General features: G+C 36.3%; 1 protein-coding gene across 1 annotated transcript in view; it reads left to right on the forward strand.

The window, feature by feature from the left end:
• The window catches only part of SPINK5 (serine peptidase inhibitor Kazal type 5), a 79,877-nt gene extending 57,378 nt beyond the window's left edge, over positions 1-22,499 (forward strand). The window contains exons 22-32 of the mRNA XM_064277919.1: positions 38-134; positions 2,196-2,323; positions 7,362-7,431; positions 8,762-8,889; positions 9,761-9,836; positions 11,950-12,077; positions 13,225-13,297; positions 14,055-14,182; positions 14,979-15,075; positions 19,758-19,888; positions 22,322-22,499. Of these exons, the coding sequence (XP_064133989.1) occupies positions 38-134; positions 2,196-2,323; positions 7,362-7,431; positions 8,762-8,889; positions 9,761-9,836; positions 11,950-12,077; positions 13,225-13,297; positions 14,055-14,182; positions 14,979-15,075; positions 19,758-19,888; positions 22,322-22,484 (1,219 nt within the window). The 3' untranslated portion in view covers positions 22,485-22,499. The remainder of the gene's footprint in view (positions 1-37; positions 135-2,195; positions 2,324-7,361; positions 7,432-8,761; positions 8,890-9,760; positions 9,837-11,949; positions 12,078-13,224; positions 13,298-14,054; positions 14,183-14,978; positions 15,076-19,757; positions 19,889-22,321) is intronic.
• The last annotated feature ends 299 nt before the right edge of the window (positions 22,500-22,798 follow it).

The raw sequence follows: 22,798 nt of genomic DNA on the forward strand, positions 1-22,798 counted from the left end.
ATCTATTATTCCCTACTCCCCACTTTCTAATTTCCAGCCAGAAAGAAGATGAGGAAAGAAAGAGGAAAGAAGAGGAAGATCAGAGAATGACTTCAGAACATGGTCCCAATGGTGGTGCTGGTGGAGATGGAAAAGCTCAGGTAAAAACAACCTCTAATTTCTTAACCAGAGTGGGCTCAGAGCATTAGCCATGGACTATGACATGGCCTATGGTAAAGGTGAATGCATTTAGGAACTTGTTGCCATCAAGTCCATTCTGACTCATAGAGATCCTAGAGGACAGAGTAGAACTGCCCCATAGAGCTTCCAAGGAGCAGCTGGTGGCTTTGAACTGCCGACCTTTTGGCTAGCAGCTGAGCTCTTATCCACTGAGCCACCAGGGCTCCATAATGTATTTAGTGTTCGGGTTAAAAGCATCTTTGGAAGAACAGAGAAACTCCCCCATTAATGTTGTATATAAAATCCACAGGTAGTCCCCATTTTACGACAGGATTATGTTATTAGGACAACTCTGTCCTAAATCAGTTCTGACATAAATCAAAAACCCCATTTTTTTAGTTTTTATTGTTATTGCCTTTTGTTATCAGTATATTTATAATCCAATCTTTGTCTTTGGGGGTTGGAAACATTACAGCTGACAACGATAACATCAGCAAATTACATGGTGCAACGTTGTATGTAGTATCTATTACTAATGATAAAACGTACCAAACAAAACAAAACAAAACAAAAACAACTGACCGTGGTAGATGCAGTTCCTCATAAGTTGAATGTTGTAAGTCAGGGGCTACCTGTAGTTTTTAAGCTCTCTAGGGCCCATTTGGAAACCCTGGTGGTGTAGCAGTTAAGCGCTATGGCTGCTAACCAAAAGGCCAGCAGTTCAAATCCACCAGGCACTCCTTGGAAACTCTATGGGGCCGTTCTCCTCTGTCCTGTAGGGTCACTGTGAGTCAGAATCAACTTGATGACAATGGGTTTGGTTTTGGTAAGGCTCATTTTGTCTTCTTTAAACCTAAAGATAATTAATAACACAATGACTTAATCCCAATCTCCTAACCCCTCTTTATAGTAATCTAGCCCTCACACAGTAATTGGTCTCATCAGCATCACATACTCTTCATTTTCTTTCGTTATTCTCTTTTGTCCGGAGTGCAGACAACTTTGTGAGTTATTTTTTCCATTGATCCAAAGCAGCATAGCATGGCAAAAGAGCATAGGCTTTGGAGTCAGATAGTTTAGGGGACGATCCTTCCTCTACAACTTATGAGTTGTGAAGCCTTGAGTAAATTACTTCATCTCCCTAAACACTATTTTGTTTTATCTATCAGGACTTTTATAGGGATAAAATAAAATAATTTAGGCAAGTGCTTAGAATATTTCCTGAGACACTTTTAAGTGTCAGGTTGACCATGTTGTCCACAAGCTCATTCCTTGAACACAATTTGATAGGTTTATAGCCAGCTTGTTTCTCTTCTTATGATCTTGGGATATCAACATTGAGTCTTTGCTTCCAGATCTGACCCATACCCTATATCTGCCCTTGAAAACTCTGACCTTCCTGTATTTCCACCTTTTCTGCTTTAGGAGGATGAGTTTGCAATCTCAAGGGCTATATCTGTTAAGATGTTTGTCTATCTTCTCCATAATTTGTTCAAGCCTGTCTTCCTTGACATGTCCTTTGTAGAATTTTGTACTTCCAGCCACCATTTCTCTCTAGTCCTAAAGTACACTGTAGGCCAGGAAAATTTTTTTTTTTGTAAAGGGCTAGGGAGTAAATATTTTAGGTTTTGTGTGCCATATGGTCTCTGTTGCCCCTATCCAACTCTGCCAGGGTTGCAAGAAAGCATCCATAAAGACTACCTAAATGAATGGGTGAGGTTGTGTTTCAACAAAACTTTATATTTAAAAAGAAGCAGCAGGCCAAATTTGGCCTGTGGGCTATAGTTTGCTGACCCTTGCTCTCTGCATTACGTCTCAGCCAACTTTATAATTTCCCTGTGTAAAACCTTAAAAGCAACATTAGTAGCCATGACAACTGACCTCCTATAATTAGAAAGAATATGGATGATTCTAGCCTGGATGTTATATTCTTTATAAGGGGAGGTGGATATGATTTTCACTCAAATTATTAAAAAATTTAATAAAAATCAACAGACCATGTAATCTAGGAGGCCTGCTCTCTTCTCGCCTTTCAGGACCAATGTGCTGAATATCGGGAAAAAATAAAAAATGGAAAACTCAGCTGTACTCGGGAGAACGATCCTGTACGTGGTGCTGATGGAAAATCATACAACAATAAGTGTATCATGTGTAAAGAAATACTGTAAGTACTGCTGTCAACAGGCATGTCTAAGAGATAATCACACCCTTATTAATGGCTATGTGTCATTTGCTTATGACTCCCTCTATAAAAAAAATAATCTTTTGATTAATTCTCAACTACGATCTCTTTTGCTTGAAACACCTAAGGGGCAACGAACCCTAGCAAAGGTAGCTTCAAGTGGCTGATTCCCACTCTATTTTCCAACATAAGTCTGTGACCTCTAAGTATCACCGTAGTAGATAATTGTTCTTTAGAACACATTATGCCTGGATCCTAGGAAGACTTTGCTATGGTCATTTTGAATAGTTGGCCAGCACATCTTAAAAGAGCAGTTTTTTTTTTTTTTTCTCTTTTGTATGGGACACACTTACTGTGTATTCCATGGCCTGTTTCTTCTATTTATTTTCCCTTGATGAATGGCAATGAATTGGAGTGGTTTATGATCCAGCTCAGCCACTTTTTTTTTTTTTAATTAATTTGTATTAAGCTTCAAGTGAACATTTACCATTCCAATCAGTCTGTCACATGTAGGTTTATATACATCTTACTCCCTTCTCCCACTTGCTCTCCCCCTATTGAGTCAGCCCTTTCAGTCTCTCGTTTCGTGCCAATTTTGCCATCTTCCCACTCTCTCTATCTTCCCATCCCCCCTCCAGTCAAGATTTGCCAACACACTCTCCAGTGTCCACCTAATTTAATTGGCTCACTCTTCATCAGCATCTCTCTCCCCCCCGCTGACCAGTCCTTTTGATGCCTGATGATTTGTCTTCGGGGATGGTTCCTGTCCTGTGCCATCAGAAGTTCTGGGGAGCATTGTCTCTGGGATTCCTCTAGTCGCATTCATATCATTAGGTATGGTCTTTTTATGAGAATTTGGGGTCTGTATCCCATTGGCCTCCTGCTCCCTCAGGAGTTGTCTGTTGTGCTCCCTAGCAGGGCAGACATCGATTGTGGCCGGGCACCAACTAGTTCTTCTGGTCTCAGGGTAATGTAGGTCTCTGGTTCATGTGGCCCTTTCTGTCTCTTGGGTTCTTAGTTGTCGTGTGACCTTGGTGTTCTTCCTTTGCCTTTGCTCCAGGTGGGTTGAGACCAATTGATGTATCTTAGATGGCCGCTTGTTGGCATTTAGGACCCCAGGCGCCACAATTCAAAGTGGGATGCCGAATGTTTTCATAATAGAATTATTTTGCCCGTTGACTTAGAAGTCTCCTCAAACCATGTTCCCCAGACCCCAGCCCCTGCTCCACTGACCTTTGAAACTTTCATTTTATCCTGGAAACCTCTTTGCTTTTAGTCCAGTCCAATTAGGCTGACCTTCCTTGTATTGAGTGTTGTCTTTCCCTTCACCCAAAGCAGTTCTTATCTACTGATTGTCAGCGACTTTTGTTTTATTGCATCAAATAACATAATGTCTTAGTTCCATTTGTAAATTGAGGGAGTTTTCTAGGTGACCTTGAAATGTCCTTGTAGTTCTAAAACTCAATGCCTCTATTACAATGACATTTAATAGAAATGTACGTGATATTCTTCTCCCTGCCACTTACATACATTCTTCACCATCCCCCCTCCTACCACGAAAGAAGAAAGAAAAGAGAAAGAAAAAAAAAAAGAATTCAAGATTATGGTAGTAAAGGGCTTGTGAAAAAATCTGATACAAATGCTGCGTTTTACAGATGAGAAAAATGGAGGACCAGTGGAGTAGTTGGTTTATTAAAGGTCTCATAGGGAGTAAGCTTCAGAGCCAATATTAGTTATCAGTATAGTATTTATTCTACATTATTAAAATTCTTTAATAGAAGCAAGATGGCAGAATGGGGCAATGCCAGGGTTTTGGCATCAGATGGGCTATTTCAGTTCCATGTCTTTATTAACGTTGCTAGGTGCCATTGAGTAGGTTCTGACTCATAGCGACCCTAGGTACAACAGAACCAAACACTGCCTGGTCCTGCACCATACTCATGATCATTGTTATGCTTGAGCCCATTGTTGCAGCCACTATGTCAATCTATCTTGCTGAGGGACTTCCTCTTTTTCACTGACCCTCTACTTTACAATGCAGGGACTGATCCCTTCTGATAACATGTCCAAAGTATGTTAGAAATAGTCTTGCCATCTTTGCTTCTTAGGAACATTCTGGCTGTACTTCTTCCAAAACAGATTATTGATTCTTTTGGCAGTCCATGGTATATTCGGTATTCAGTATTGAATATATTCAATATTCTTTGCCAGTAATTCGAAGGCATCAATTCTTCTTCAATCTTCCTTATTTATTGTTCAGCTTCACATGCATATGAGGCAATTGAAAACATCATGGCACACCTTGGGTAAGGTGCACTTTAGTCTTCAAGGTGACATCTTTGCATTTTAACACTTTAAAGATGTCTTTTGCAGCAGATTTGCCCAATGTAATGCATTGTTTGATTTCTTGACTGCTGCTTCCATGGCTGTTGATTGTGGATCCAAGTACAATGAAGTCCTTGACAACTTCAATCTTTTCTCTGTTTATCATAACGTTGCTTATTGGTACAGTTGTGAGAATTTTTGTTTTCTTTATGTTGAGGTGCAATTCATACTGAAGGCTGTGGTCTTTGATCTTTATCAGTAAGTGCTTCAAATCCTCTTCACTTTCAGCAAGCAAGGTTGTGTCATCTGCACAATGCACGTTGTTAATTGGAGTCTTTCTTCAATCCTGATGCCCCATTCTTCTTCATATAGTCTAGCTTCTCGAATTACTTGCTCAGCATACAGATTGAATAAGTATGGTGAAAGGATACAACCCTGACACATAACCTTTCCTGACTTTAAACCATGCAGTGTTCCCTTGTTCTCTTCAAATGACTGCGTCTTGATCAATTAAGTGTTCTGGAATTTCTGTTCTTTGCGATGTTATCCATAATTTGTTATGATCCACACGATCAAATGTCTTTGCATAGTCAATAAAACACATGTCCTTGGACAGGTTCTTTCACTTCCTTAGATTTCAATATGTTCATATTTAAACAGGGGACTACAATAACCAAAGCAGCCATGTAGTGTTTCTTTTGAGAGTTGAATGAGATGAACTGTATATAAAACTCTTAGTACAGTGTCTGGTGTGGTATAAGCACATAGAAAATGTAAGTTGTCACTATTAATGTTGTCATTAATGTTGCTCAGTAAAATTAAATATTGACATTAATAGCAATAATTAATGACAAATGTTATATGATTTTTTTATGCCATATCAACTTTGCACAACTAAACCTGTGCAGATATGACGAAAAGAATTGAGTCATTTCTTCTGTTTCATTCTGCACCACATATTAATAGTGGATAATTTTGTGAAAGAACGACTGATGATTCTCAGATACAGAAAATTATTAAGATAAAACTTTTTCTTAAGTAAACAATTTCATCTACGTAATGAGATACTTGGAGTATTTAGAAAACAATATAAATGATTTTTTAAACAATCTTTGAAAAATATCAATCCTACAATAAGTGTTTATTTATTGCCTGCTATGTGGCTCTTTAAGGCCTAAAATGCCAAAGCAAACAAGACAATGCTGCTGCCATTATGGAACTATAATATAATATAGAACACTGATAATAGATAAGCAAATAGATATGTAATGGAAGTCGAGGCAGTAATAAGAAAAATAAAACAAGATAATACAATAGAAAGAGATGAGAGCTGCTATTTTAGTTAAGGTGTTCAAGGAAGGCTGGACATTTGAGGAGGACCTGTATAAAGTGAGTGAAATGAACTATTTGAATATCTGAAGAAAGAATGGTCCAGGGTGAACAAGAGCCAATGGAAAGTCATGAAGATATGTATGAAATTAGTAAGCTGAAGAAACACACTGGAGTGTACACTGTGCCCCAGATTATCGAGTAAGGAGGAGAATTGTAGGAAATTAGTTTATAAAGGAAGTGGGACCAGATTATATGTGGCTTTTTAGGCCTTAAGAAGGACACTGGATTTTATTCCATGTGTGATGGGAGGCCACTGGATGTTTTTGAGGAGAACCATGAATAATCAGAATTCTACCAAACTGAATCATTGTAGGTACCCTCTTTTTCTAATAGTTCACTTAATTAAGATTTAGTAGCTTTATATTTGGTAGAACCTTTAGACTATATTTTACTACCACTTCCCTATTTCGTGCAGCTCTCATATAAAACTCCTTGAAAAGAAGTATATATATAAGTGTGTGTGTCTGTGTGTATACATATATAGTTACATACATACATGTACATGTCTTTTCTTTGTGTGCAAAACCAAGTGAAACTTTGAAAGAGCAATATGTATTAGAGTTTTTCAGTGTCTGTATCTTGGAACAACTGCATCAGAATCGCCTGGCTTACTTATTAAAAATCAGGTTACTGAGACCTAATCCAGATCTTGTGAGTCAAACTGTTGGAGTGGTCAGTGAATCTGAATTTTCCACAAGGTCTCAGGTGATTTGTAATGGACATTAAAATTTAGAAGCCACTGGCGTGAATATATTATGAGAAAACTAACTTATAAATCAGCATGATCCTAAGGTACTTTTTAGATTACTTGTCTACTTTCTATCTTGGGTTCTACACTTTAAGAAGTAATGTTATAATGGGTTAACTCATAAATGAAAGAACCAGAATGGGTAGTGGGGTGGAGGATTAAAATCCTTGAGCTATGATAAAAAGGTGAAGGAACTGAGGAAGTTGGACTTGCCTTTAAACATCTGGAAGACTGATAATGAAGAGATCACAGATTTCGCAGGCTGTGTTTTCCTCAGAATTTAAAATAAGACCAAAGGATGGGAGTATTAGGGAGATAAATTTGGCACAAATAGAGGAGACTTTGTAATTTCTGGAGTTGATCTACCTAGAATGTCTCCATTGTGATGAGTGAGATTCTTGCACTGGGGTCTCGGTAACCAAGCTGACTACTCATCTCTAGGAGGTGCAGAAAGAATCTTTATGAAGGCAGTGGTTTAGGGTACATAAACTCTAATACCCTTTCCAACCTTGAGTATGTATTAACAAGATGGGTGTTGACTCTTTTCTTTTCCAGTCAAAGAGAAGCAACTGAAAAGAATAATTCTGGCCTCAGATCAAATAGTGCTGAAGCAGCATCAGGAAAGGTGAGTTACTTACTAGGTTTTGACAAGAATGGTATTTCTGTAAGACAATGGTTGGCCATCAAAGATATGGAAAGAAGCTGTCAGTGTGGCCAGTCAAGATCTTACACTTAGATGATCAAAAGCCACAATTAATATGAATATCACTGGGTGGCTTGAACAGTTTGTGTTTGGCTAATAAGTGAATGATTGGTGGTTTGAACCCACCCAGAACTGCCACAGAAGAAAGACCTTGCGATCTACTTCTGTAAGCTTAACCAAAGAAACCAAACCAAATCCGTTGCGGTCGCGTCAGTTCCAACTCATTGCGACCCTATAGTACAGAGTAGAACTGCCCCATAGGGTTTCCGAGAAGTGGCTGGTGGATTCTAACTGCCAGCCTTTTGGTTAGCAGCAGTAGCTTGCCATAGCTCTTAACCACTGCATCACCAGAGCTCCTCTGTAAGATTATAACCATGGAAAACTCTATGGAGCAGTTCTACTCTGACACACAAGGGGTCATCATGAGTAGGAATTGACTTGATGGCAGTGGGTTTTAGTAGATCCTTCAGTGTAGAAATACAATGGCATACGGAAATGATTCAGTCTGTTTTTAACACAGAGCACTTTTATAAATGGTAGCTTATTTAATTCTCTCAACAGCCTGATGAAATAAGGCTTTTCAACCTTACTTGATAGTTGATGAAAATAAGGTTCAGCCAGTATATTAGCTTCCTATCACTACTGTAAGAAATTGCAGCAAATATAGTGGCCTAAAACAACACACATTTATTATCTTACATTTCTTGACTTCAGAAGCCCTACGTGGGTCTCACTGAGCTAAAATCAACCTGTCAGTAGGGCTTCATTTCTTTGTGGAGACGTTAGGGGAGAATCCATTTTCTCGCCTTTTCTAGCTTCCAGAAGTTGTCTGCAGTCCTTGGCTCGTGGCCCCTTCCATCTTCAAAGCCAACAATGACCCATCAAGTATTTCTTATTTTATATCACTGACACTGACTTTTCTGCCTCCCTCTTTCACTTATAAAGACTTGTAATTACATTGGTCCTACCCATATAATCCAGGATAATTATACCTCGAGGTCAACTGATTAAAACTGATTAGCAACCTTAATTTCATCTTCAGCTTTAATTCCTCCTTGCCATGGAGGTAACATATTCACAAGGTACAGAGATGGAATGTGGACATCTTCAGGGGGCCATTATTCTGCTTACCACAGCAAGCTTAAGTGACTGCCAACTTTTCTAATTCTCAAACTGAAATCTTCTAATAGTCAACTCCAATAAAATACTACGTGGAAATAGCATTTCCAATATATCCTTCCCTTCTTTTTAGGATATGTGTGATGAGTTTAGAAGTCAAATGAAAAATGGACAACTTATCTGTACTCGGGAGAGTGACCCTGTCCGGGGTCCAGGTGGCAAGACACACAGCAATAAGTGTACTATGTGTAAAGAAAGACTGTAAGTATTTTTTTACTGGATTGTTTTATATGTATATATATAATTTGTTTATCTTTGTTGTTTTTGAGAAGATACACAGCAGAATATATACCAATTCAACAATTTCTACATGTACAGTTCAGTGACATTGATCACATTCTTTGAGTTGTGTAATCATTCTCACCCTCCTTTTCTGAATTGTTCCTCTCCCATTAACATAAACTCGCTGCTCCCCAAGTTTCCTATCTAATCTTTCGAGTAAAAAAAAAAAAAAATAGCTGTTGTCAATTTGATCTCATGTAAATATATCTTAAAAGAGCACAATGCTCAAAGGAGGCATTTTTTTTTTTTTTTTTGGTTTCGTGGGACATTCCAGTTAATCGGCCTAATAACATGTTTAGTGCTTCTGTTCTACCTCCTAGTTTGTTGTGTTGTGCTTAGGTCTTAAAAGCTAGGAAGCAGCCATCCACAGTATGACAATTGGTCTCTATCCACCTGAAGCAACAAAGAAAGAAGGAGAGTCAAGAATAGAAGGAAGAAATAGAATGTGTGACTAATTGCCTCCAGGAACAACTGGTTCTTTTGCCATGAGATGAGAATCTATGGCAGAATCCTGATCAAAAGCGGGGAAAATGCAAAACAGAATTTAAAATTCTTATAGACTCCAGACTTTCTGGAACCATGGAGGCTAGATGAACCCCTGAAACAATTGCCCTGAGATAATCTTCAAATCTTAAACTTTAATGGGCTTTAAATTGTGAGTCTTAAAGTATACTAACCATAACTCATCAGTTTGAAAAAAATGACAATATTTTTTAGAACAGATATTGTAGTAATTAGCAAGCTGTTTGTTCACTCTGGTTAAAAATATTCTTTCCATCATTTCTTCCAGGGAAAGGGAAGCAGCTGAAAAAAAGAAAGAGGAGGAAAACAAGAGAGAAAATGGTGAAAGGAGCAATGAAAAAAAGGTAATGTATATTAGGTATATTAATACCTAAATTTTGTTAGCTATTTGATTGGTCCGTTAAATGAATATTTATTGAATGTCAACTCTGTCCCAGTCACTGGGGGTATAATGGTAAACAAAAGAGGCATGGCCAGATTTTGCAAAGCAAATAACATGTTATTTGACACCCTAAGAGAAACTCATACACAGTTGCTACACATATATAGGATTAGTGATAATTGTCAAATTATTGTTGCTTCTAGTGAATTTATTATCTGATATTTTAAAACAAACAAAAAAATCAAGCAAATGCCAAAAATAACAAACAAGAAAGCAAGTATTATTGGAGTTCTAGATGATAAAATCTTGATCTAGCTCTCCACTGATATTAAAGGTTCAATTTGGGCTTTATAAATAATGTTCAAAGCTTTATAACACCAATGCAAAGAATATTACACAATACAACCTCTTCTACCCCATCTATGGACTCCAGTTAAAAAAGCAAAATAGCAAATTTCCCCGCTAGTGAGACAACTTTTCACTAGTTGGAATCACCTTGACTGCAATGAGGGTTTTATACTCGCTCAGCATAAAGAAACACCAGTGATAAACATCATTATTTAAAACATATCTTGGGATTTTCTGTTGGCATTTTGGTAAATGAATAGCTTTCAGAAAAGGCATTGTTTTACTACTACAAATTATCTCTGTTGGCCATCTATTTAAACTTTTGGTTAATTTTCAGTTTCATGATATCTATTTTAGAAATTTCAAACAGAAAGTTTTATTATATAAGTATATTTTAAAAATTCTTTTTTTTTGGCAAAAAGAAATGTAGGATCATATCTACACATGCAAATTAAAATAAGCCTTACTAAGCACATGCATTATCAAATTAAATCTTCCCCACAATCTATGAAGTAGGTGATAGTGTTCCAATTTTGCAGTTGAGAAAAACTCGGAGACATTAACCACACACAAATATTAAATAGAAGAGCTAGAGACTGAACACTCAAACTAAGGATTGCAATACAGGCAGAACTATGCTACTATGTACATATATGTATGTGGTATTTTGGACACCTCGAAAAGAAAATAATTCTGGAAACTTCCAAAAATGACGGTTGTGAGACACTTGATGAATTGATCAGGTATTCAGTTCTAAAGAACATTTAAAATGCAGCAGATAAAAGTAGACCTGGAATTGTTTATCAGTATCGCAATTTATAGAAAGGATAACTACAATCAGGATTACTAGCAATATTTTCTAAGGTTGTTTTTCCATATTTCTACTTTGGCTCTTGGGCTTAAAAGAAGCTGAAGATTGATTTCTGTAGATCTCCAAAGAGTCCAACAGAGGTTAGATTCAGCGAGCTCAGTTCCATTGGCTTATTTTTTAAGGTCTTTAAGTGAACAAAAAAGTCAATTCTAGATTCTTACAAATGGATGAGAGCTTTCTTCTCTGTCGTATGAAAACAAAGAAAAAAAAAACAAAAAAAGCAACACAGTCTAGTTGTTGGCAAGGCTAAATCATGAATACCACATCAACTTCTTTAATTACTCAATCTCTCTGAGCCTTATTTTTCTCATCTGTAAAATGGGGATAATGCATGTCAATCTTATGGGATCTTTTATAAAACTTAAAGGACATCCATTACAGCACACAGCAAAGTCTTTGGCATGTAATATATAATTGATAATTAAAAAAAAATATTATTGAGGAACAAAGCTAAAATTTTACATGTTGGTAGGTCTTGTCAGAGGAGTGTCTTTTCATTCATTCCAGGGTTTTTGAATTTGACCCTATAAGATGGAGTAATGAACACAGTTGCAAAGAGAACAGATTTCAGACTCAGCCTAATATAAAACTGTCTGAAAATAAAATGGGTTGCTTTAAGTGATAGTGAAATTCCATTGGAACAGCACAGACATTGAGACAGATGCTACGGAGAGAATTCAAACTTCTTAGTCAGGGTTTGAATGAAGCGCTTATAAAACACATTTCAACCCTTTTTTTTTTTTGCTCTATTTTTTTCTCCTTCAAATGTCATGGGTTCATACCTAACCAATCAATCATGTTTTTAAGTTTTAAAAATCAGACTATGGTAATAACATCTTTTTGCTCATATTGGTAGGATCAGTGTCATGAATTCCGGAGCCAGCTGAGAGACGGAAAGCTTATCTGTACCAGAGAAAATGACCCTGTTCGAGGCCCGTATGGCAAGATGCATGTCAACAAGTGTGCTATGTGTCAGAGCATCTTGTACGTGAAGAGGTTTATTGATCGATTTGATATAGTATGCTAGTTTGTCGGAAAATAATTCCTCTTACTTTAAGACCTAAGATACTTGGCATCACACATTAAAAATGTAATAATAGTGCCTCAATTTTGCAGAAGTCAGTAAGTTTCCAAAACAATTTCACAGAAATTTTAATTTTGATAATCAAAGGCATAGTCACCTTGAGCCACTGAGATAGGAAAGGAAGCTGTTGTATAATGGCAAGATCATTAACTTTCAAGTCATTGATTTATTAGCTTACCTGAGTAAAAGTCAGTTCCCTTTGCTGAGCCTCGGTTCCCTGTATATAATACCTACTTTATATATATTAAAAATTTTTTTTTTTTTTTTTTATATATGTGGTTGCTGTTAGCTGCTGTTGATTTGGCTCCAACTCCTGGCGAACCCATATACGGGAGGACGAAATATTGCCCAGTTCTGTGTCATCTTCAGGATCATTGTCATGTTTGAGTCCAGTTAGACATTATTCTCTTCTGATACACAGGGTTTTCATTTTTGGAATATATTGCCATGTTTTCCTTCCTAGTCTATCTTAGTCTGGAAAAAAAAAAAAGCTCTACTGAAATCTATCCAGCATGGGTGATCCTGCTGGTATTTGAAATACTGTGCCATCATAGCAACATGCAAGCCACCACAGTATGGCAAACTGACAGACTGGTGGTGGACATTATAGATAGGTATATAATAAAACCAACAGCATATAGTTTTTGTGGAGATTTGAGGAGATAATATTTGCACAAGTCTTTATAAACTTCAGAACACTATAACTAAATAAGAAACAATCAAACTGTAGTGTTTATTTATAATTTAATTTAAAAAGAAAAAAAGAAATAAAGCAACCTTCTATATGAAAGCTGTTAATATATTTAATTAAGGAAAGGATAAATAGCCTTTTAGGGTTATACCATTCTGAATTATTGTTTATTAACTGAATTTATAAAAGTTGATAGCATTGCTATATACATGAAAATTGATTACTAAAAAAAAAATTTTTAGATTTTTGAAAAAATAATGTTGCATTTCCTGATGTTTAGAATTAGAGCAATACTTGGTAAAATAAAATTCAGAAATAACCAGAGAAAAATACTCCTATCCTTTTTCATTCTGCAGTGAGCGAGAAGCTAATGAAAGAAAAAAGAATGAAGAAGAAAAATCAAGAGCCAAACCCTCAAATTACTCAAAGGTTATTTCTTAAAAGACATCAAAATAATTCTACTTTTCACCCTCAGAATCTTGTATTCTCCTCCAGTTTTTGAATAATAAAGTTGCTAACCTTTTACTTCAAAGAGAATTGATTTCTTTTTGGTTCTGGAGTTTGATGCTTTTCTTGATTGTGTAGAGATTCTACAAAAGTGTGTGTCAATTATTGCTTTAGACTCTCCTCTTTGGGAAAAACCTAGATAGAAAAATATGTGGTGAAATTTGCACCACCTCTAATGCATGCTTACCTCTGATACTTTAAATGTGAAATGAGGCTTCAGGTAATTTGTGGACATAGATTTTAAGAATTCACACAGTATCAACTGATCTCAAGCCTTCCCTTTAGCTTCTTCCCTTGATGTCTTTTTCCATCTTTTAATGATGATAATCAATCACAGTTGCCGTTAGACTCCTGTGAGATGGTCCTTTGGTTAAGAGTACACGTCATGTGGCAAATAGGGGAAAAGAAGAATGGAAGAGGAGAGGGAGACAAGAAGGTGTATCAAGTGTTGCTTTATGTTTCCCCTACACTTCTAGGACCAGTAAAGAGAGATTCTGAATGAAGCTGAGAATGGAAAGCTTAGACAGTCTGGGCGTCCCTTGGCCTCCATTGCCAGGATAAGTGCAGTGAGTGAGTTTGAGTCTCGGGCCAAGAAGAGACTTCGCCTAACCAAGTTTGAGAAAACCACCAAGTCAAGAAGGGCAAAAGCCATGTTAACTTTCCCTTTCCCATTTTTTAGGACGAGTGCAGTAACTTTCGGCAGCGTGTTAGGAATGAGCAGCTCATCTGCACTCGAGAAAATGACCCTGTGCGTGGTGCTGATGGGAAGTTATATAAAAACAAGTGCTTCATGTGCAGAGCTGTCTTGTGAGTAAGAAGTTTCTTCTCCCCCTTCAGTTAGCTGGGGGACTGCATTTCTAGAAAATGCCAATTTAATAATTACGTCTTTAGATTCAAGGTCCTTAAGTTGCGAACCCTAATATAGGACAACAAACACTTGGAGACAGGAAATCTGAATGTAAGTTCCAACCATGCCACTTTTTAGTTGTGTCCCTTAAAACAACAACACTCTTCAACTCTTAGGATCACAGTTATAAAAAATTTTCTCATATCTTTGTTCTGCAACCAGACTGGTCATCAGACAAAGAAATCTTTTTTTAAATACAGATTTTTACACCTCAAAATACATTAAATCGGAATCTCCAGGGTTAAAGAATTTATTTTTTAGAAGGAGTCTCTGGGTTATTTGGACAAGCAACCAGATTTGGGGACAAACAGACATGACAGATAAAGGTTCATGATGATGATGATTATGCTGGTGATGGTTGTCATAAACACTGTGAACGAAACAGTAATAATCAGTGTTTATATAGCATTTCACAGTATATTCTTTGAGACAAGAGTTAATACTTGTCCTCTTTATGTTCTAGGAAATCAGAGCTCAGGGAGTTTAGGGATGTTGTCTAACACTATTAAGTGATGAGATCTCTAAATCAACTCCTCGTTGTGTGTGTACTTTTCTTAATGTTATGGCCCTGGTCACTCTCTGATGGAATGCTTTATGGTTCTATTATATTTTATTAGTACTGCTTAACTTTCTACAGGCATAAGGAGCTGGTTCTTGTGAATAGCATTTAAAATTATTTTTTGTCTCCTTTTCTAGTCAAAAAGAGGCTTTGGAAAAGGCAAGAATTCTAGAAGAGCCAATTCATATTAGAGCTTCTGAAAAAGTCAGCCCAGATTCCCCCAATTCTTCTCTGGTAAGTATGACAATCTTTAAACAAAACTACCTTCAACTTAGCATTCTTGATTTTTTTAATCGTGTTGTCCCTCGTTCTCCGTGAACCCCAATTCCATAGTCCTTTGAGGACTAAATGCAGTTCATGCATGGTAAGAGCTCCGGGATAACTCAATAGTGCATTATTCTGTGTTCTTGGAGCTCTTTTCCAAGCCAGTTTAGTACATTTTGAAATTTAAAATAGTAATGTGTAATGAGTGTAATTGGCCCCACATGTGGCCAAACAAGTAGTTAAGATAGTTAGGTGCCTCGGTTCTGTAATTTCAGGAGACCACAAAGGTTCATCACACCTCCCCTTAACTTCCTTCCCCCAATCAATTCATTTTCCCAAAGGCCTGGAAGGCGATGCTTGGCATGCTCACTCTTAGGAAATTCCACCAATCAGCAATTCACAGTAGTGAAAACTTTTTGTTTAAAATACAGACCGATGGACATCAGTGATGTATGTATTCCTCAGTGTAAATTGGCCTAATCAGATTTATTTTTTATTTTGGCAATATGAGGGGTGGAAAAGCAATGGGGATATGAGAGTATGAAGTAGACTCATGAAATGGAATCTAACGTAGGGCCTTAAGAAGGTAACTTTATCACCTGGGCTGATGACCCAAGAAAGGAAAAAGAAAGATATCAAAAATGAATTATATCTAAGTATTTGCCCAATTTGGCTAGAACAATAGATAAGCAGCACAAGTGGAATAAACATTAATTGCATATTTCTAGTTAATTAGGTACTGCAACAGGGATCCCTAAGTTTGGGGAAGAGCTATTCACAAAATCTATCCTTTCTTTAAAACAATTTTTTTATTAAAGTATAATCATTGTCATTAGTTTTTGTTGAGTTGATTCTGACTCATGGTGACCCACGTGTGCAGAGTAGACCCACTCCATAGGTTTTCAAGGCTTTGACCTTTCAAAAGCAGATTGCCAGGCCTGTCTTTTGAAGCACCTCTGAGTGGGTTTGAACCATCAACTTTTCAGTTAATAATCCCGTACTTAGCCATTTGCTTCACTGAGGGATTCCTAAAGTATAATACTCAGAGAGAAAAAATGAAGATATCATAAGTTTATAGCTAAATTAAGTACCACAAAGGGATCACATCTATATTATCAGCACCCAGGTCAAGAAAAAGCACATCACTTTCACAGCAGAAGCCCCCTCATGCTTCCTTGTTATCCACAACACTGTTCTAAGCTGAGCTTTCTCTTGGATAAGAGAGTCATATTTCTTATTCATTGTTTTATCCCATCCAGCAGTCCACTTACTCATCCACCAAATATTTATTGAGCACCTACTATGTTCCAGGCATTATTTCTATATACTGGATCAATAGCCCTAAACAAGCCATACAGAACTCTTTACCCTCGTGGAGTTTATATTATTTTGGAAGAACAGAGACAATAGATAACGTGAAAAAGTAAAATATGCCGAAGAGAACATAAAGCAGTAAAAGAGTATAGTAAATGTTGGGATTAAGGGAGGGGGAGATACAATTTTAAATATCATGTATAGGAAAGAGCTCTCCAGAAGGTGATATATGTACCAAGGCCTAAAGGGATTGATTTCATATGCATATCTGAGCGGAGAACATTCCAAAAAGAGGAACAGCAAAGCCTTGAGGAAAATGTCACAGAACAGCAGAGTCCAGTGTAGTTGAAATGGGGTGACCTTGAAGAGAGATGTAGGCTAAGTCAGAAAGGTAAACGGAGGCCATGTTGTATTGGATTTTGCAGACAATTTTAAAGATTTTGACTCTTATTCTGAGTGAGACTTTTGAGAAGAGCAGTGACTTGATCTGGTTTATGTTTTAAAAGAATAACAATGGCTGCTATATTGTAAATACTCTGCAGAGTGGCAAGGGGAGAATCTGGCCATTGCATTAATCAACATAAGAGATAATGATAGCTTATACCATGGTGATAGTGGTGGAGGACATGGGGTATGGTTACATACAGGGTATTTTTAAAAGTAGAATCAACAGAATTCTTTCCACAGAATTAACGTAATATGTAAGAGAAAACAAAAAAAAAAAAAAGAGAGAGAGAGACAGAGAAGTGTTCTGTCTTTGTTGCCTCTGCTGCTTCTTTGTGTTGCTTTTTTCTTGGTAGTTTCAAACTCTGTAGCAGCAGGTACCTGAATAATACTGAGGGTATTCCTGGTTCTGTTCTATTTTTTCCAGGGTTTCTTAGAAGTTGCTTATTTAAATTCTCCCAGAATATCTATATTGAATTGGAACTCACTATAATCTAACTCACCACAATCTAAAGTAGATATTTATATTTAGCAAAACAAACAAGCAAATACTTCTTTCCTCTTCTGGACTGAATATCAACGGATATAATACTATTAAATGTTTTAGTCCTTTCAAGTATCTGTTTCAGAAAGTGGTTTTCAATGGATTTGTTAATTTCATCTTGGCTGCCAAATTTATTGGAATATAGTTATAACATTTCTACATTATTCTTTTAAGATAGATAGTATATGTAGGGATGTCCCTTTTTATTTCTTTTCTTTCTTTGCTTAAAACAACAGAGATTTATTTTCTTACAGTTTTGGATATCAGAAGTCCAAAGATATGATAAAATTTAATAATAATACCAGAGTTCTGGACAGCCTCTAAGGTTGAGATTGATCTAGGAGGTCAAATGGATGAATGACTTTCTCCACCTGCTGTCATAAGATCAATTTGTGGCCTCTGTGTTTGCTGCACTGGCATCCATCAATTCCTCTTAGTTGTCCCTTCACCTAGTTTCTGGCATGGCCATTCTTACCTTGTTATCCACTCTCTCGAGAGTAACGGTTACTACTTGCTCCTCCTGACCACACCCCATGTGGTTTCCTGTGACAGGAATATGTTACTATCTATATATAATCCAGTCTCTCAACAGTGTAGTTACTCCTTGTGTTTTTTTTGCCTTTTTAAGCCAAGTTTGCAAATGTTTATCAATTTATTAATTTTTTGAATCAATTTTTCATTTTCTATTTCATTGATTTCTATTTCTTTTCTATTTTCTTTGGGCTTGATTTGCTCAAAATTTTCTAGTGTCTTCAGATGGACATTTAGATTTTGATTTTAAATCTTTCTTTATTTCTAGTATGTGTACTTGATGTAATAACTTTCCCTCGAATCACTGTTTTAGCTGCTGGGTTTTGATAGTTTATATTTTCATTTTAATTCAGTTCAAAACATTTCTAAATTTTATTATGATTGCATCTTTGAACCATGAGCTATTTAGAAATGTGTTGCTTAATTTATGAATACATAGATATTTTCTAATTATCATATTGATTACTAGTATTATATTAGAATAATACTAGTAAAATAATATAATTTGAATACTAATTAATAGGTTACCTATTAATGGATAAGCACATGACCACTCACTGAAAGATTAGTGGTTCAAACCTACCCAGAGGCCTGGCAATCTTCTTCCAAAAGGTCACAACCTTCAAAACCCAATGGAGTGGTTCTAATCTGCACGCGTAGGGTCGCTATGAATCGGAATTGACTTGATGGCAGCTAACAATGAAAACTAGTGTTAATTTCACTGTGATCCGAGGACTTAATCATTATGTCTGCCATACTTTAAAATTTATTGACATTCATTTAATGGCCTATTTTGATAATTATTTTCATGTACACTTGGAAAGAATGTATAGTCTGCAGTTGTTGGATATAGAGTTCTATAAATATTATGTAAGAGAAGCTGGTTAATATTGCTGCTCAAGTATTCTGTATCTTGATTTTTTCTGGTCTATTCTATTAGTTACTGAAAGTGCTATGTTAAATTTTCCAATTATATTTGTGAATTCGCATATTTTTTCAATCAAATTTTCTTTATGTATTTTTAAATTTTTATTGAGATGAAATTCACATAACATTAAATTAGCCATTTTAAAGTGAACAATTCAGTGTCTTTAGTACATTCACAATGTCGTGCAACCACTGCCTCTATTTAGTTCTTAAACATTTCATTACCCCAAAGTAAAGCCTCGTATTAATTAAGTAGTTACCCCAAATTTCCACCTCTCTCATCCCCGGACAACCACCAATCTACATTTCATTTCTATGGAATTAACTCTACTGGATATTTCATGAGGAGCCCTGGTGGTGTAATGGTTAAGTGCTGGGCTGCTAACTGAAAGTTCGAAGTTTGAGCCTACCAGCTGCTCTTCGGTAGAAAGATGAGACAGTCTGCTTCCATAATGATTATGGCCTTGGAAAACCCCATGGGGCAGTCCCATAGGGTTGCTGAGAGTCGGAATCGACTTGACAGCAACAGGTTTGGTTTAGTTTTTGGATATTTCATATAAATGGAATCATGGGATCATGTAATATGTGACCCTTTGTGACTTCTTGTTTTCGCTTAGCATAATGTTTTTGACTGTTATCCATGTGGTAGCATGTATTAGTACTTCATTCTTTTTTAAGGCTGAATAATATTCTGTTATATGTACGTACCACAATTTGTAAGTCCATTCATCAACTGATGGACATTTGGGTTGTTTCCATCTTTTGGCTTTTAGGTATAGTGCTGCTATGAACATTCATTCAACTGTGATTGTGGAAATCAATAGTTTTTCCTAAGCCAAGCCTCAGCCTTGGGAGCTATTGAATAAGTCTTCTTTATTTTTTGCTTATTCAGGAATCTGATATGTGCAAACATTACCGAGTATTGCCCAGGATGGGTTACCTTTGCCCAAAGAATTTACAGCCTGTCTGTGGTGACAATGACCGGACATACAACAATCCCTGCATGCTCTGTCATGAAAACTTGTGAGTACACAATTCACACCAGCATATCTTCCAGCGTGGAGGTTCTCAATTATAGTCTTGACCCACAGCAGTGCACTGATATCAATTTGACATGTGTTGCAAGTAATTCATTAATCTCAGTAGTTGAAATTCCAATTTGTGAATGGTCTTGTTTATATATAAAAAAGAGAGGATCTAAAGTTATCCCTTTAATAAAAGTACTTCCGAATAAAATAGAGAGAATTTAAGGTTATCCCTTTAATAAATTGCTTACCTACATTGTTATATACTTTACTGAGTGGTAAAGAAAGAGAAAAATGGTAAGGCTGCAACAAATTATGTAAAATCTCCATAAGCCTGTATACACTCAAGGGAGTATGAATTTCATCCGTCCTGTTTGTAGCAGAGAAAAAATAGTTGAGAAGCACTGCCCAGCCTATAATCACTAGAGTACCCTATGGCTACATGATAGTCACTGATTGCCCACTCTGTCTAAGACTTTCGTTTGGAGGAAAAAGTGGTATCATTCCAAAGACAGAGCAGACTGGAACAAATGGCAGATCTGGCGCCTGGTCTGAAATTTATTACTATCTGTGCATCTGCGGGCATACTAGCTCATCATTCTGAGATTCATTTTCTTCATCTGGAAAGTAGATAGGGTTCTGTGAGCTGGGTGACTTCATAGGGTTATTGAGAAGGATTGCTAGATATGAAAGTATTTTATTTCTACTTTAGGTTAAGTAAAAACGGTTCAGTTCAATGCTTTCATTTTTGCTTATAGTTTTGTTATTGATTGTCTGCTCAAATGATATCTGGTTCTGGTAATATATTTTTCTCACCTCTGCACACATGCCTCACTCTTTCCAGTCTTTATTTGTCCAGGTTTCAATGAGAACTGTGGCAAATCTTGATTGGCACTAGTTTTTTTTTTTTTTATGCTATCCCAACCTGACTTAAATTGAAGTCAGGGTCTATCCTTCTTAGGGCACAGTAAACAAAGAGGATGGAACTCTCTGATATTCTGCTCCACAATCCTGAAAAAATATTTATGTTCACATTTATTTCCTTTAGAATGAAGCTTTTTGAAGAACAAGCTATTCCTCAGTTTATATACTTAAAGTAATAAAATATAAATATGAGTGCTTTATATATTCTCATATCTGTAGAGAAGGCATATTCACTCTCTCACTAAATCCTTATAACTGCTATGGCGTAAGTATTATCTTCTTTGTATAGAAGATGAAACTGAGGCTCACAGAGTCCAGGAAATTTTTTTCAAAACCAGGGCATATATCAACAAGAATTTTAACATTGTTCAATTGGGTCTAAATATAGTTTTATTCTCTCCTTACTACACTAGCATTATATCCAAGGCAGTAATTCCTTAAACATTTGAGTCCCAAAGTTTCTTTCGATAGTACAAAGAAAACTATCTCTTTCCAGAAAATAATAAATAAATAAAGTACCACTAACAACTTATGTGTGTAATATCTGTAGGTTCATGGAACACTTGAAATCCATCCATGTATCTTATACAGTTTGAGGGATTAAGAAATCTTTGTTTAAGAAATGATTACAGCCCTCCAGAAATTTAGTCACTATATATGCCTTATCTTCAACACCCAAATCCTTCCATTCCTCTTTGTTGTAAATGTGAAGGCCTAAATTATCTAATTTTTTAAAGCTTTCCTTTAACTATATAAATCCATCAGATGTGATTCTCTACTCAAAGGAACTTTAGAATTAGAAATTCAAATTATAAAGATATTAATAAAGAATGCCTCAGGATGGGTTGTGTTGCTAAAGGAACTGAAAGTATATGATATGGAGAATAGAATATTTATGGTATCCCAGGCAAGAAGGAATAGTATTGATTCATGCGACCTTAGAGGAAGCTATGGGGAAATAATTTCAATTTCAGCAGTGTCCAAAGACAAAATGGACTGGTCTGTCTCCAGAGGAAAACCAGTAAAGGCTTGATTCATAACATTTTTTAAGATAGAGGCATTAAAATTCATACCTGTTAATATCCTTTCCAACTTTAATATTCAGACTATGCGATTGTGTCTTGTTATATTTTATATTCTTCAAGACATATTATAGTTAATAAAGTGAAATTTCTCTCTTGAGATCCAATTTTCCCTTCTATAAAACAGTGGCTTTTAGACTTGAGGAGCCTCACATTTAATTTCTTATGTTCAATAATTCTATATTATAAGTGAATAAAATGTGACACAATAACTTCAGACTAAGGAAAAAACCTGGAGCTAAATCAAAACAGAGAGACTGAACTTGGCTAATGTCTACTGGACAATGGCTAAATGCAGATCAGAGACCATACTCCTAATTTCAGTTCTGGCCTGACACACAAACGCTACCCACATCGGTCCTTGGTGTTTTCTCATTATAAGTGTGTGTGTTCTCATCTTTGAAGCTTTCTTTGTTTTGTTTTAGGATACACCAAACTAATATACACATACGTAGTGCAGGAAGGTGTGAGGAGAATAGCAGACCAGGAACAACACCGCTCAGCATGTCTAATACACCTGTAAGTACAATGACATTCCTGATTATGATGTTAGAACACGTTGGTCCTGCTTCTGTTATTTTGCACTGAGTGATGAACATTTCTCTGGTCATGGAAGTGATACAGGTCAGGTCATCCCAGAATTGGTTGTATTTTCATGTTGAAGATAATTATGTAATTATTAAAATATGTGGGAATACTAATATAGCTGTTAACATTTTTAAAATTGTTTCTCATTTGCTGGGTTCATTAATAGATTTTTTATGGGCAATGTCTCTAATCTTCTAATAGTTTTGCAGGGTAGACTTCAGTACCTCTGATCTACAATAAAAAGATGAGACAGAGATTAAGAGAGGTTAGATAGCAAGTGACAGAGCTAGATTAAAGTTTCATTAAACTGTCTC

The sequence above is a fragment of the Loxodonta africana genome, chromosome 2, assembly GCF_030014295.1.
Source record: "Loxodonta africana isolate mLoxAfr1 chromosome 2, mLoxAfr1.hap2, whole genome shotgun sequence".
In the NCBI taxonomy this organism is placed as follows: domain Eukaryota; kingdom Metazoa; phylum Chordata; class Mammalia; order Proboscidea; family Elephantidae; genus Loxodonta; species Loxodonta africana.